The 16023-nt window shown below is 42.2% G+C and overlaps 1 protein-coding gene across 5 annotated transcripts in view; it reads left to right on the top strand.

The window, feature by feature from the left end:
- Window positions 1-16023, top strand: part of LOC136864755 (retinol dehydrogenase 11) — a 391683-nt gene that overhangs the window by 337325 nt on the left and 38335 nt on the right. For all 5 annotated transcript variants that reach the window (XM_068226403.1, XM_067142114.2, XM_068226404.1 and 2 more), the window contains exon 5: window positions 6477-6599. In XM_068226403.1, the coding sequence (XP_068082504.1) occupies window positions 6477-6599 (123 nt within the window). The remainder of the gene's footprint in view (window positions 1-6476; window positions 6600-16023) is intronic.

Raw genomic sequence — 16023 nt, forward strand, 5'->3', positions numbered from 1 at the left:
CTGTGTCTGAAAAGCTCGGGGAATGGTCGCCTAGTTTGTACAACGTGCTCGCGCATACGCATTCCGAGACATGACACCAGGTGCCCCCTGTCGGTCAAACGTAGATGAACGCTGCAACACATCGCACGGAGTCACCGTGAGGACTCGTGTCATTCTACAATGGAGTGCAAAACGGAGCAACGCGTTAACATGAAGTTTTGCTTCCACCTAAGCAAAACGGCAACGGAAACACACGCAATGTTAGTGCAAGTTTACCACGCTCAAGCAATGAGTAAAAAGTGCGTTTTTGACTGGTTTAAACGCTTTCGAGATGGAAAGGAAGGTGTTGAGGACGAGGCGCGTTCATGTCTAAAAACCACAAGCACATCTCCAGACAACATCGAACGAGTGCGACAGATGCTTGCGAATGATCTGCGACTGTCCTTACGGATGATTGCAGATGAAGTGGGTGTAGGCAAGGACAGTGTAAGGACCATTGCTCACGAACATTTTAAAAAGCGGAAGATTTGTGCCCGGTTTGTACCGCACAACCTAACAGACGAGCAGAAGCAAACTCGGATGGGAAACGTCGGGAGATTTCATTGACGTTTGTGACCAAAATCCGGAGGTGTTGAAAACCATCATTACAGGGGACGAGTCGTGGTGCTACCAGTATGATCCGGAGACCAAGAGACAGTCAATGGCGTGGTGTTCAGCGTCTTCTCCGCCTCCCAAGAAAAGTCGGCACACGAAGTCCAAGATTAAGACGATGCTAATCGCCTTTTTCGATAGCAGTGGTGTCATTCATAATGAATTTGTACTCCAGGGAGTTTTGAAACGGCTACTGCAACGCATCAGACGGGTTCGGCCTGAACTGTACCGGAGTGGACATTGGAAGCTCCTCCACGACAATGCCCGTCCGCACACCGCGATCCGCGTGACCCAGTTTCTCGCTGAACGCCAGGTGACTGTTCTTCCACACCCTCCGTATTCTCCGGATTTGGCGCCGGCAGTTTTTTTGTTCCCCGTCTTAAATAAGCCCTGAAAGGCTACCGATTCGACAGTGTAGCAGGTATCCAACAACGCGTGACAAAGGTTCTCCGGGAGCTTCCAAAAGAAGCGTCTGCTGCTAGCTTCCAGCAGATTTACAGTCGAAATCAAAAGTGTGTTGTAGCTAACGGAGATTACTTTGAAGGCCAGTAAAGGAGTTTTGTGTGTAACTTACGTTGTCGTTATTGCATGAGACCATTCACCGAATTTTTCAGATACAGGTTGTATATACTGTGCTGTGTATTTTTATTCTTGTGCACTAGACCGAACGTAAATTAAATTATGTCTTGGGATAAAAAGTAACAATGATATAGAATAAATGCACTTTTAAAAATAATTTGACCGAACAAGTTGGCCGTGCGGTCAGGGTCGCGCAGCTGAGAGTTTGTATTCACAAGATAGTGGGTTTGAACTCCACTGTCGGCAGCCCCGAAGATGGCTTTCCGTGGTTACCGTTTTTGATACCAGGAAAATGCTGGGGCTGGACCCTAATTAAGGCCACGGCCCCTTCCTCGCCACATTTTTGGTGGATGCAGAGTGGGTCTCGGCCCACAAGTGGCCGCGGCTGGTCCGTGGTCCAACAGCTCTGCACTCCGACCGGCCAACCGAGCAGAGGAGGGGTGGCCACGGCTCTACCATGGCTCTACACCTCTGCATTCGGTAGATGGGACAGGGCTGTACCTCAAGGCTGGCCCCAAACGTCGGCTGTCCTGAGAATGGTTTTCCGTAGTTTTCCATTCTCCTGCACTAAGGCGAATGCCGGAACATTTTCTAGTATAGACGACGGCCGCCAACCCCCTCACCTGCTCCGTGCATTTAATTCACCGTAACAAATCTCCTGGCCTGAGAGACGGCGTTACCGTTTAAGAGGCCCGCCTCCCCCTTCAGGGGAGGAATGAAATCCTTTTAGTAGTAATAGTCCTTCCCACTCCTTGCTCTTTCCTCTCCCACCGCCATCGTTGCCGTGAGACCTATCAGTGCCGGTTCGACGTAAAATAAATTGCAATAATAATAATAATAATAATAATAATAATAATAATAATAATAATAATAATAATAATAATAATAATAATAATTTGTTTACACTAGCTAAGGTTCAAAGGCCTTCAAGATATTTGATCCTCAATCGGACGTGAAACAGATATCGTGTAAGTCCAGTCCCTGTTCCCAGTTCGATGAGCTTGTCTCTGATTTCCTCTCTGATATTTTCTCTAGTTTCTTCTCTTGTTTGGGATAAAGGATGTTGCTAAGACAAGGCTTGTCATTGTCCATTTAGTATCAACCTAATGAGCATCTTCGCACTTATTTCAGCGGCGTTTGTTTGTGTTATGTTAGATGGTTTTAGAAGGGGGTAGAATATTATCCCCCATTTACTCTTCCATACTATGCACCAGTATTTACTAGTTCTTGGGACATCTCACGAAAGCCATCACCCGACACGACACTAAAAGGACGTAAATCAGAAGTGCACATTTTTACACATTTCTGCGTATGCAATTTTTAACAGCTTATGGTACAGTACTGTGTGTTCTGTTGACACGTACATTACAGACGTATGACCTCAATGCTAATGTTATTGAATTTACGTCCCTCTAACGTGTGACCTCCTCAAACGCAGTAATGTAGCCTCGTATGTTCACAATGTCCAGCTCCATGGCTAAATAGTTAGCGTGCTGGTCTTTGGTCACAAGGGTCCCGGGTTCGATTCCCAGCAGGACCGGGAATTTTAACCATAATTGGTTAATTTCGCTGGCACGGGCGCTGGGTGTATGTGTTGTCTTCATCATCATTTCATCTTCATCACGACGCGCAGGTCGCCTACGGGAGTCAAATCAAAAACCTGCATCTGGCGAGCCGAACTTGTTATACGCCATTTCATTTGTTCACATTGAAGAACACTGTTTACAGGATCGTTGATGATGATGATGATGATGATGATGATGCGTGTTGTTTAAAGGGACCTAACATCTAAGGTCATCGGCCCCGTTTACAGGATCCATAGACTACCTGCTTACTATCATGATTAATTGCAATAGAGAACTTCTCCCACACATCACTTCTGAAGCCTACTGGCTTCCTTAAACTGTAATCGCGACTTATAAATTTATCCTCCAACACCTCTTTACTTTCTCGTTCATTGTTGACTACGAACGTTGCTTGTTCGTCACTCGCATCACTCGCTCCTAGCTCACCGGCGGGGGATAAAGCCTCGCCCACTCACTCCATCTAGCGGTGTACTGGCCAACTAACTGATCTCTCGCTCACGCTCGAACGAAACAAATAGATCACCCAGATTTTCGGTACTGAGAACGACCAGTTCTTTACTTATCTCAAGTACAGAGAAGTATTTTAATTCACATTTCCGTTTATTAAATCTGGACTACTAAAGCTCGCCTATTTTAAAGTTATACGGTACGTGCACAACAATTACGGGGCTGTAGGAGGGGTTGAGGCGGTTACTGGGGCGGTCAGAACCCACCCCCATGGAAATTTTACGAAAAAGAAATGAACAGAAACTGACAACCAACATTCAGAGACATAAACAGATCAGCTGAATCTATTTTCTAAGAAGCCTCGAAAGTTCAATGTTAGATCATAAATTGAACACACGATTTGCTGCAAAACAGTTGATCATATTGTTCTTATTCTCTATTTGAATGCAAGACTGTGTAATGCACTGTAGACTGAATATCAACATAATTCACTTGTATCAGTGTCCTTATAATGACACTCGTGCATTCGCGCACCATCACGCATAAGTACCTTCATTGTGTTCTATCACCATTATACGTCCACCACCCCCCCCCCCCATCGGCCAAATCTGGATCGCTACTGAATAACTGCGTGTGGTGAAACGTATCGTTCATCGTCTTCAAGATAACGAGATCGTCAGGTGGAGGAACGACAGCTAAAGTCAAAATACTGTTCTACTAGAACTCGTAAAAAAAAAAAAAAAAAAAAAAAACACAGCCTGTTTCCAGTCATTCGACCGGGTGAGGAATGGAATGAATAGAGCCCCATCTAGCGGCGAGGATAGGACTTGTGCCGGCTGCCGAAACTTGTCCCACTCCTCTGGGGCAATGATTAATGAATGACAGATGAAATGAAATGATATCGGAGAATGTTGCTGGAATGAAATATGACAGGGAAAACCGGAGTACCCGGAGAAAAACCTGTCCCATCTCCGCTTTGTCTAGTACAAATTTCACATGGAGTGACCGGGATTTCAACCATGGAACCCAGCGCTGAGATGCCGGCGCGCTGCCGCCTGAGCCAAGGAAGCTCCACTGGAACTCGTATTCTTCAAGAATTCAAAAGGAGATTTCCTATTACTGCGATATTAAGTAACCAGGTGTCATGAGAAACTCATTTCATTTATTGTCAAATTTTTATAAATGGCATTGTGAAGCCATAATAATAATAATAATAATAATAATAATAATAATAATAATTGTACCGGGAGGTACACCTCAACGCCGCATATTCAAAATAAGCGCCTTAATGAACTCCTCTATCGACCAAAACGTGAAACTGATACTACATAAATTTGGAACTTTAATCAGAAGATGCCACTACTGAAATATTAAGTAAATGTGTTATCGTGAAGTTTCCTAAACATATTTAATTTCTCCTTGTTTTGTTTTGTTATACATCAAGAAGTTTGGACATTTTTCCACGGATGTCACTGCCAAAAAAACTATGATCATGCACTCTGGTGCAAGGTAAAGGAAGTTGTTATTGAAAGAAATTTAGTGTTCATAGGTTTTCCCAACTTTCATTTTTTTTTTTGTAATTCTAGGTTTGCAACACTTCTGACTCATTCCGCCAGTTTTGAATTTGGCCAATGAAAAATTTCTGTAATTAATTTCCAGCCTATCACAAGCTTCTTGTTCGATTTTGAGTGTAACTTTTCGGTTCAACCATTAAAATTGAGAGGGTGTGTACGGATTAGCCCAGAATCCTCTCGAACCTTCCCTGAGGGTATATAAGTTGCGGCTTTTCAAGTTTCCTTGTCAATTGATCGTAGTCTAAGTGTGTGTTAAGGCAGGAGGCGAGGCGCCTCTTTCTTCGGCCGGCAGAACATCTACAAGGTAATGGCCACGTAAATTCTATCTTTCTTGCTGTCTCCGCAAATTTATCCGAGGGGAAGGTCCGAATCTTTAACTATGTAACAGACTTTTCTAAAAAGTAAATCTTCTTTCGGCTAATGTAAAATTTCATAAAGTTTTTAACTGTAAATCGGGGATAGAGAGAGAGTTACCCTCTCGAGCTGCTCTTCATCTTGTTTTGAGGTCGCTACGATTTCGTAACTGTTTCTTTCTGTAATGTATTAAAGTTATTTCTATGCGAACCACCTCAGTAGTTTGGGACTAGCCCCAGTTTCATCGGCCGAGAGCCCTGCAGGTTTTAATATTTCATTATCTGGAGTGCTGTGTTCGCCTCCATTCTGTTTGTGTTCCGGCCATTTATTTAACCTGTTCTTCTCAACAAAGGCTAGGTAGGTTGGGTACTAGATACCCCTGTGTAAAATTAATTCCATTTGTAATTCGTGCCGTGTGAGGCCAGGGAGTGTAGTGTTTTGATGTAATGTTGCCTTGAGTGGGCTGTAAGAAATCGAGAGCATGTAAGCTCTTTTCCAAGTTTTGTTATGGTGTGAGGTGCCTATGGAAGGCTAATAATTGTAAATTTTGGAGCAAGTGCTCTTCAGTTGGGGGTTTCTGCCTTTGCCTAAATTGTAGCACTTTGAAATTGTAAATTCGTAGCCTAGGGGCTTGAAGCCCAAAATTGTTAAAGTTCTGAATCTTGAATTTTCCAATTTTTGAAACTGTCATTGAACCTGAGATATCATTGGTATTTTCACCAAGTGAAAATTTGTTAATTTTGTGGTTTTGAAGAAATACAACCTTCAGTTCAAGTTTTAAACTGATTTTGATATTGTAGACAGACCTATTCACCCCAGCCTCTTCTTTAACCTCTTTCTGCTCCACGGGTACCCCTGTAATAATAATAATAATAATAATAATAATAATAATAATAATAATAATAATTTGCATATTTTGCACTAGTTTTAGAGATACAAATAACTTAGAAATTTAGCTTCAATATTTTCTATTTATTTTATATGTTTATTACATGATGGATTCCAGACTATAGATCCATATTCTATTACTGTTCTAACTAGTGAATTGTATACCAATAATAATGATGATAATAATAATAATAATAATAATAATAATAATAATAATAATAATAATAATAATAATCGTCATCATCATCATCATATGGCCTCAGCTACATGTGTGCAGGAATTTTGACTCGTCACATACATACATACATACATACATACATACATACATACATACATACATACATACATACATACATACAGAGTATTTACATACAGAGTATTTACATATTTTTATATAATTTTAATTCTTCTTTTACAGTTGCACTAAACATGAACTTCGACGACCTGAACTCAGAGAAGTCCTACAACGCAACACTTGCTTACGCCCAGAGTAAGCTGGCCAATGTGCTCTTCGCGAAGGAGCTGGGAGAAAGACTGAAAGGCAAGTAGTCTACCTGTGATGAGACTCTTTGGTTGCACAAACACCAAGTTCTTCGTAACGAATTTAAAAAAGGTATTTTGTAGTTGTAGTTGTTGGTTGAGTCATCAGTCCATAGACTGGTTTTATGCAGCTCTCCATGTCACCCTGCCCTGTGCTAAATATGATCATTTCTACGTAACTGCTGCATCCTACATCTGCTCTAATCTGCTTGGCATATTCACACTTTGGTCTGCCCCTATCGTTCTTATCCCTCAAAAACCAAGTGAACAAGTCCTGGTTCCCTGAAGATATATCCTATCATTCTTTGTCTTCTTCTCATCAAATTTAGCCGAATCGATCTCCTCTTACCAATTCGGTTCAGTATCTCTTCATTCGTGATTCGATCTGTCCATCTCACCTCTAGCATTTTTCTCTAACACCACATTTCAAAAGCTTCTATTCTCTTTCTTTCTGAGCTAGTTATATTCTATATTTCACTTCCACGCTCCAGACGAAAGGCTTCAAAAACATCTTCCTAATTCCCGTATCAATGTACGAGGTGAACAATTTAAAAAAAAAAAAGCCTTTTGGTGGTGTAGTGGTTAGTGTCATTCGCTGCCCACACCCGGAGGCCCAGGTTCGATTCCCGGCTCTGCCACGAAATTTGAAAAGTGGTACGAGGGCTGGAACGGCGTCCACTCAGCCTCGAGATGTCAACTGAGTGGAGGTGGGTTCTATTCCAACCTCAGCCATATTCGAAGTGGTTTTCCGTGGTTTCCCACTTCTCCAGGCAAATACCGGGATGGTACCTAACTTAAGGCCACGGCGGCTTCCTTCCCTCTTCCTTGTCTATCCCTTCCAATCTTCCCATCCTCCGCAAGGCCCCTGTTCAGCATAGCAGGTGAGGCCGCCTGGCCGAGGTACTGGTCATCCTCCCCAGTTGTATCCCCGACCCAGAGTCTGAAGCTCTAGGACACTGCCCTTGAGGCGGTAGAGGTGGGATCCCTCGCTGAGTCCGAGGGAAAAACCGACCCTGGGGGTAAACAGATAAAGAAGAAGAAGAAGAAGAAGAAACCTCTTCCTTGCTTATGCTAGTCTGCATTTTATGTACTCACTTCTACCATTATTAGTAATTTTACTACCCGAGCAACAATTTTCATTTACTTCCTTTAAGACTTCATTTCCTAATTTAATATTTCCTGCATCACCTGACTTCATTTGACTGCTCTCCATTACTTTTATTTTGGATTTAATTATTTACATCTTGTACTCCTTCTCTGAGACTATGCCCATACCATTCAGCAATTTCTCCAAATCTTCTGCAGCCTCAGATAAAATAACAATATCATCAGCAAATCTCAATGGTTTTGATTTCCTCTCCTTGGATTGTGATTCCGTTTCCAAATTCCTCTTTGATTTCCCTTAGAGCCTGTTCTATATGAACATTGAAAAGGAGGGGAGACAAGTGCAGGCTTGCCTCACTCCTTTCTGGATTGCTGCTTCTTTTTCAAAGCCCTTGATTCTTATCACTGCAGATTGATTTTTATACAGATTGTATATAAGTCTTCGTTCTGGTATCTGACTCCGATCACCTTCAGATTCTGAAATAACTTGGGCCAGTCAACATTATCGAATGCCTTTTGTAGATCTACGAACACAATATACTGTGCGTAGGCTTCTCCTTAATTCGATCCTCTAAGATCAGCCTAAAGTCAGGATTGCTTAACGTGTTCCTAAATTTCTTCTGAAGCCAAATTGATCTCTTTCCAACTCAGTTTCAACCTGTCTTTCCATTATTTCGTAAATAACACATGTTAACATTTTTCAGGCGTGTGATACTAAACTCATGGTGCGATAGTTTTCACGCTTGTCAGCGCCGCCTTTCTTGGGGATAGGTGTAACAACATTCTGCCGAAAATCGTCTCATACATTTCAAACATTAATTGAACAGTCTCGCCATGCTGGTTCCTCCTAAGGCAGTCATTAATTGAGAGGGAATGTCATCAATTCCAGGTGTCCTGTTCTCATTTAGGTCTCTCAAAGCACCGTCGAATTCTAACCTTAAAATTGGGTCACCCATTTCATCAGCATCAACAGCCTCTTCATATTCCAGAACCATATCATCTACGTCCGTACCTTGACACAACTATTGGCGATGTTCCTGCCATTTGTCTGCCTTGTCTTCTTTCCCAAGAAGTGGTTTTCCATCTGAGCTCTTAATATTCATACACCTAATTTCTTTTCTCCAAAGGTTTCCTTGATTTTCCTGTACGCAGCATCTACATTTCCTAAGACCATACAACCTTCAACATCCTTACACTTATCTTCAGCCATACTTCCTTAGCAGTCCTGCACTTTCTGTCCACTTCATTCTTTAGTCGCCTGTATTCTTTTCTGCCCTCTTCATTTTTTGCATTCTTGTATTTTCGTCGTTCGTCGACAAGGTCCAGTATCTCCTGAGTTATTCTTAATTGATCCTTCCTTTCTTCCTAACATATCTTCAGCAGTCCCACTGACCTCACTCTTCACGACAGTCCGTTCTTCCTGCATTCTGTTTTCTGCAGCCTTTTCATTTAGCCTTTGTGCAACATTCTCCTTTAAACCATCCGTCACACTCCTTTCTTTCAACTTTTCAAGATCCTATCTCCTTGCGTTCTTCCTTTGTTCAATTTCTTCAACTTGAGATGGTATTTCATAACCAACAAGTTGTGATCAGAGTCCACGTCTGCTCCTGAGAAAGTTTTGCAATGCAACACCTGGTTTCTGAATCTCTGCCGAATCATAATGAAGTCTATTTGATACCTTGCAGTGTCTCCAGGTCTCGTCCACGTATGCAGCCGTCGTTTATAGTGTTTGAACCAAGTATTTCCAAGGACTAAATTATGACTGGTGCAGAATTCAACCAGCCGACTTCCTCTTTCATTCTTTTGTCCCAATCCGAATTCTCCTACTGTATTACCTTGTCTGCTTTGGCCTACCGCTGCATTCCAGTCTCCCATCACAACTAGATTCTCGACTCCTTTTACATACTGTATTACATTTTCTATCTCTTCGTATATTATTTCCATTTCCTCATCATACGCTGAACTAATAGGCCTGCACTATGGTGGTAGGCATTGGTTTGGTGTCTATCTTGACAACAGTAACCCTGTTACTATGCTTGTTGTCCGCATAGTAGCTTACGCGCTGCCCTATTTTCTTATTCATTATTAAACCAACTGCTGCATTTCCCCTGTTTGATTTTGTGTTGAAAATTCTGTAGTCACCTGACCAAAAAAGCTCGTCTTCCTGCCGACGTACTTCGCTTATACCAACTACATTTAACTTTAGTCTATCCATCTCCCTTTTCAGATTATCTTACCTACCACAACGATTCAAATGTCTAACATTCGACGCTCCGACTCGTGGAATGTCAGTGTTCATCTTCCTTACTGCCCCCTCTCGTGTAGACCCACCCGGAGATCCGAATGAGGGACTATCTTACCACCGGATTACGTCTTTTGTTGTTAACATAGCAGGCTCGATTCTTGTTCCGCCGCTTAGAACACTGTCTTTGAAGGTGTATCTGTGTAGTCAGTCAGAGCGAGGTAAGGAATGCATGCGTTACCTGAAATTGTACCCTCGTCTTCGGGCTGTAGTAACCTTCAGCAATCGGCGAGGACACTGTGTGTATGATGAGGTATACATTTTACGCACTTGTAACTCAAAGAGCATTTTCTTGGTCGTGTAGGTAATTCCTTCTAGCATGTAGCTGGTGTAAGTTCCAGAGATAAAATAATATGATTGTGCGGAGAGGGTAAAACCCAGTGCCAGCACATAGCCTACTCCTATCGAAAGAGCCTGCACGGTGCCGGCACATAGGCTACTCCTGTTGAAGGAGCCTGCACAAGGCTTAACGTCTCCATCAACAGCGTTATATGCCCTTACTCATATAGAATTTAATGCTGGCTTTTTGCACACCCTCTAGTTATTCGAAACTGCTTAAGAATGTAATATACGACAGTAGCGAGAGGGTAAAACCCGGTGCCGGCACATAGCCTACTCCTGTCCAAGGAGCCTGCACAACGCTTATCGCCTCCATCCGACAGATGGATCACCATCAACATCTTGTACCCGCAATCATTCTCGCTACTTCGGGAGATAGCGGGTTCGAACCCCTACTGTCGGCAGCCCTGAAGATAGCAAATGCTAGGCGGGGTAGCTAGCCCTTTCTTGCGCGATCGTCACAACGTGTATAAGGATCTAGCCGGATGCCCTTCCTGACGGTATAAGTTGCCAGGATTTGAATCGCGGTATCCATCATTGTGTCTGACTTGCGTGTCATGCGTATATTTTGCTGAGATAACATCCTACTTCCGTTCGCCAGCTATAGCAGAAACTCACAGTACTGCGTCTATTTCGTCTTACAACTTGGAGATAACATGCGTACATATAATTTATGATTTTTCATCCCCCTATTTTTTTAAACATGTATGTAGTATCTCGCAACATTCTTGTCCGTGTGTGTGTGTGTGTGTGTGTGTGTGTGTTTAGAGTAACGTATATCAGTGTTCTAGTCGTGTTGCAATTACTAAGCGAGTGACCGAGCGAGTTGGCTACGCAGTGTGCTTTCTTGATTTTAGCATGACATATATCAGTGTATTTGCAATTACTGAGCGTCTTAGCAGTGCGGTGAGCGAGTTAGCTACGCAGTATGGTTTTTATTTGTATATTGTTTACTGAGTGAGTTAGGTACGCGATATGTGCACAGTGTGTTTTTTATTTTCCTACTAGGCAAATCATTGAAGTGTTGCTACATCGTTTACTGAGCGAGTTAGCTACACAGTATGTGCATAGTGTGTATTTTTATTTTGTATTAGGCAAATCATTGAAGTGTTGTTATATCGTTTACTAAGCGAGTTATCTACGCAGTATGGTTTTTTGATTTTCGCACAAGACAAGGCAAATAGTTTGAAGTGTTGCTATATCGTTTACCGAGCGAGTTAGCTACGTAGTATGGTTTTTCGATTTCCGCACTAGGCAAGTCATTGAAGTGTTGCTATAACGTTTACTGATCAAGTTAGGTTCGCGATACGTGCACTGTGTGTTTTTGATTTTCGTACTAGGCAAGGCAAATCATTTGAAGTGTTGCTATATCGTTTACTGAGCGAGTTAGCTACGCAGTATGTACACAGTGTGTTTTTGATTTTCGTACTAGGCAAATCATTTGAAGTGTTGCTATATCGTTTACTGAGCGAGTTAGCTACACAGTATGGTTTTTGATTTTGGCACTAGGTAAAATCACTGAAGTTATATATCGTTTACTGAGCGAGTTAGCTACGTGATATGCATAAGATCGCGTTGTATGTTCGATAAATCTATGCCTTGACAGAGCAGGAAGAGGAAAAGGAGGTTATAACAATCGCTATCTTACGCAAGCTGTTCAGAACTGTAGTCTTATTATTTTTTCTCTTAGAACAAAGGTATACCACAGACATGTTGTAAACACATAAATCGATGCTCTGATCATATGTTGTATCGAGTACAGTGTTCGATTCTATTCTTGCTATGTTTCAATCTGATCTTCTTAGAACAAAGGTATCCCCTGACATGTTCTAAACACATGTTGAACAGTGTTCGATTCTAGTATTGATCACTTATTTAGTGTTTTGAACACATCAATTAATGTTGTGATCACATGTTGGGTTAACAACATCGAGTGCAGTGTTCGATTCTAGTCTTGTTAAGTTTCAATCTGATTTTATGTTCTAATCACATGTTGTATCGAGTACAGTGTTCGATTCTATTCTTGCTATGTTTCAATCTGATTTTCTTAAAACAAAGGTATCCCCTGGCATGTCCTAAACACATGTTATATCGAGTACCGTGTTCGATTCTAGTTAGTGATCTGAACACATCAATCAATGTTCTGATCACATGCTGAAGTTAATAACATCGATTTTATTCTTGTTATGTTTCTTTTGTAATTCGCAAGTCTAAACATGCACAATAATGTTATCGCTGCACACTCTTGCCTTCGCGATGCGTGTTCGATAAAGCTATGCCTTGACAGAGGAGGAGGTAGGGGAGGAGGAGGAGGAGGTGGTGGTGGTAGAGGAGGTAGCCGTAACAGCCACCGCCATCTTGTGTAGTAACCTCTAAGTAGTAATTAGCGCCGGGAGGGGCATCTTGTTATATGGTCTCCTTCAAGATGGTAGATGAGAGGTTAGGTTCGCAAATGCATTAAAGTTGATGATAGCTAACGGAATTTCAAATTATCCGTCACCACAATTCAAAGGGATAGCAGCACGGTGCTCCGTTGATTAAAGATGGCATCTGGATAGAATTTCAAATTGCCGCCATCGCATGTTAAATGAATGTAGCTAAAGATAGAAGCACGATGCTCTGTTGATTAAAGATGGCGGATGATAGCTAACGGAAGTTTTTCAAATTATCCGCCACCCATTGTTAAATGTATGTAGCTAATGATAGCAGCTCGATGCTTTGTTGATTAAAGATGGCGGATGACAGCGGACGGAATTACCCGCATGGTAGCAGCACGGTGCTCTCATGATTAAAGATGGCGGATGACAACTGTCAAAAAAGAATGTAGATTTTAAATTTCCCACCACCACAAGGATAAGGTTTAGTACCGTAAAGATAGCAGCACTGAGGTAAGCGATGCAAGATGGCGGATAACAGCTGATGGAATTATCCGCCACCACATGTTAAATGTATGTACCTAAAGAGTGCAGCACGATGCTTTGTGGATTAAAGATGGCTGCTGTCAAATAGAATGTTCCGAATTGTCTGCCTCAAAGGTAAGTAGCTAAAGAGGGCAGCACTAAGGTTAGCGATGCAAGATGGCGGATGACAGCTGTTACGTAGAAACTGCCCACTACTACGATAAAGATAGCAGCACGGTGCTCTGTTGATTAAAGATGGCAGCTTGTCAAATATATTTTTTTCAAATTGTCCGCCTCAAAGGTAAGTAGCTAAAGAGGGCAGCACGATGCTCTGTTGATTAAAGATGGCGGATGACAGCTGTCTAAAGAGCACGTGGATTTGTTTCCAAACAAGAACACGTTGAAATTACCTCCACCACTTTTCAAAGGTAAGTAGCTAAAGAGTGCAGCACGGTCCTCTCTTGATTAAAGATGGCGGATGACAGCTGTCATAAAGCACGTGGATTTGTTTCCAAACAAGAGCACGTGGAATTTTCCGCCACCACATTTCAAAGGTAAGTTGCTAAAGAGTGCAGCACGATGATCTGTTGATTAAAGATGGCTGCTGTCAGAAAGCATTTTTCAAATTACCCGCCACCATACTTCAAAGGTATGTAGCTAAAGAGGACAGCAGGTGCTCTGTTGATTAAAGATGGCTGCTGTCAAATAGAATTTTTCAAATTGCCCTCCACAAAGGTAAGTAGCTAAAGAGTGCAGCACTGAGGTTTGCGATGCAAGATGGTGGATGACAGTTGACGGAATTACCAGCAGTGCCGTAAAGAGTGCAGCACGGTGCTCTCTTGATTAAAGATGGCGGATGACAGCTGTCAAAAAATTGCTTACCGATTCAAATCTCGCGCTAGTGAGGTTAAGTTGGCAGCACTGAGGTTAGCGATGTGTTGTTGTCGATGACAGCTGTCAAAAAGCACGTGGTTGTCAAAAAAGCACGTGGCTTTGTTTACCCATTCAAATCTCGCGCTAGTAAGGTTAAGTTGGCAGCATTGAGGTTTAGGCCCGTCAAGATGGCAGCAGTGAGGTTAGCGATGCGTTGTTGTCGATGATAGCTGTCAAAAAGCACGTGGCTTTGTTGACCAATTCAAATTTCCCGCGGGAGGAGGAGCGGCCCCCTGGGAAGACCTCCAGTGTGGAGGAGAGGAGCGGGCCTCTGGGAAGGCCCCCCTTGCGGAGGCGGAGGAGGAGGAGACCCCTGGGAGCCTGCGGAGGCGGAGGCCGCCGAATCCCTGATTTTATCTACTAAGGAGGACCACTACCTCGCCCAGGCGGCTTCACCTGCTGTGCTGAACAGGGGCCTTGTACATTCGTGGGCCTTAGTATAGAGAACTTTTAAAACTGTGTGGATATTGACATGGTTTAAAATTCTTACATTTCAACATTCTCAGATACTACAGTATACTTGTGATGCTTCTGTTCAGTAGAAAGGAAACCCAAATAGCTTAAACACAGGAGAAATGCGTGATAAAAGAGGACGATGTTCAGCTGTGATTAAGTAACACAAAATCAATTTACTCTTCATGTTAAGTCTTCAAAGAACGTACTTTAAGTTTGCGGGTACGCATATTTCTCTATCTTTTGTGTAAATGGCCAGGACCTAAGCATAATTCTATCCAACGACCGAAAACATTCTCTCTCGTACGAAGCGAATGAGCGAGTTCTTAGACCTACAGATAATCATGAATATGTTTCTTCGTAATGGTATTGAATTCTGCTGAGTTAGGTAGTCATGAAAATGAAAGCAGGAACGTTAGTACCATCAGATGATTTCCCCCTCCATTAAGATAGCTGGCTCCCAAAGATGTATGCAAGTCTCGGAACCTATGTAAATACGAGTGTGTCGGTATTAGGTAAAAAAAAAATTCGGTAAGCTGAAGAAAGGATTTTTTTGAAACATTTTAACTGATGTTTTTTGTTCAAGTCTTACAAATTGAGATTTATGTTTACCTGTATTTTTTTCTGTACATTTTCGGGAACTTCAAACTGATAGGACATGGAGTAAGGCGTTTCTGCGGGGTTGAAGGACGGATGCACACGAGCTCAGCTGGTACTTCCCGTATGCAATACAAATTTAGATTTGTCTATTACACTTACTGCAATGGACTGGGAGTCGCAGAGCAGAACCAGCACGAGCCGCCGCTGATTACGAGCCTCATTACGAGTAGCTTTATCATCCTTACTTTTATTTAACTGTGACATCGTATTTGACTTACCCGCTAACAAAGAGTGACTGATTTCTCGGTACTCGCTGTAGGATTTAAACTCTTCCCGTATGGCAGCGCCGCAAGGACAAGGGCAGAACACGGAAACTTTCACATTCCTTTCAGATACAAACAGTAAGGAGTTTCACAGTAAACAATGTAGTCTAATTATAAAATCAGTGCAGCATGCAGTCCTTGCATAGGAAGAACTCAATTTACTGTACCTGTACTTGAAGAACAATTAATGACTAAGAGCGGTTAACATTGACATTGAGTTTCCCCAATTCAGTTATGCAGATACTGGTGGTGAAAAACAAACACACACACACACACACATTGCTATTTGCTTTACGTCGTACCGACACAGATAGGTCTTATGGCGACGATGACACAGAAAAGGCCTAGTAATAGTAAATATAAGTGGACATATAATGTTGTACGGATTGTGACAATGGTATAGTTAAGTTCTAAATGCAATTTTGTTCAACTATAGAATTTTTCGTGGTATATCTATTCTTCTCCATGTAG

Source organism: Anabrus simplex, chromosome 2 (assembly GCF_040414725.1).
Source record: "Anabrus simplex isolate iqAnaSimp1 chromosome 2, ASM4041472v1, whole genome shotgun sequence".
In the NCBI taxonomy this organism is placed as follows: Eukaryota; Metazoa; Arthropoda; class Insecta; order Orthoptera; family Tettigoniidae; genus Anabrus; species Anabrus simplex.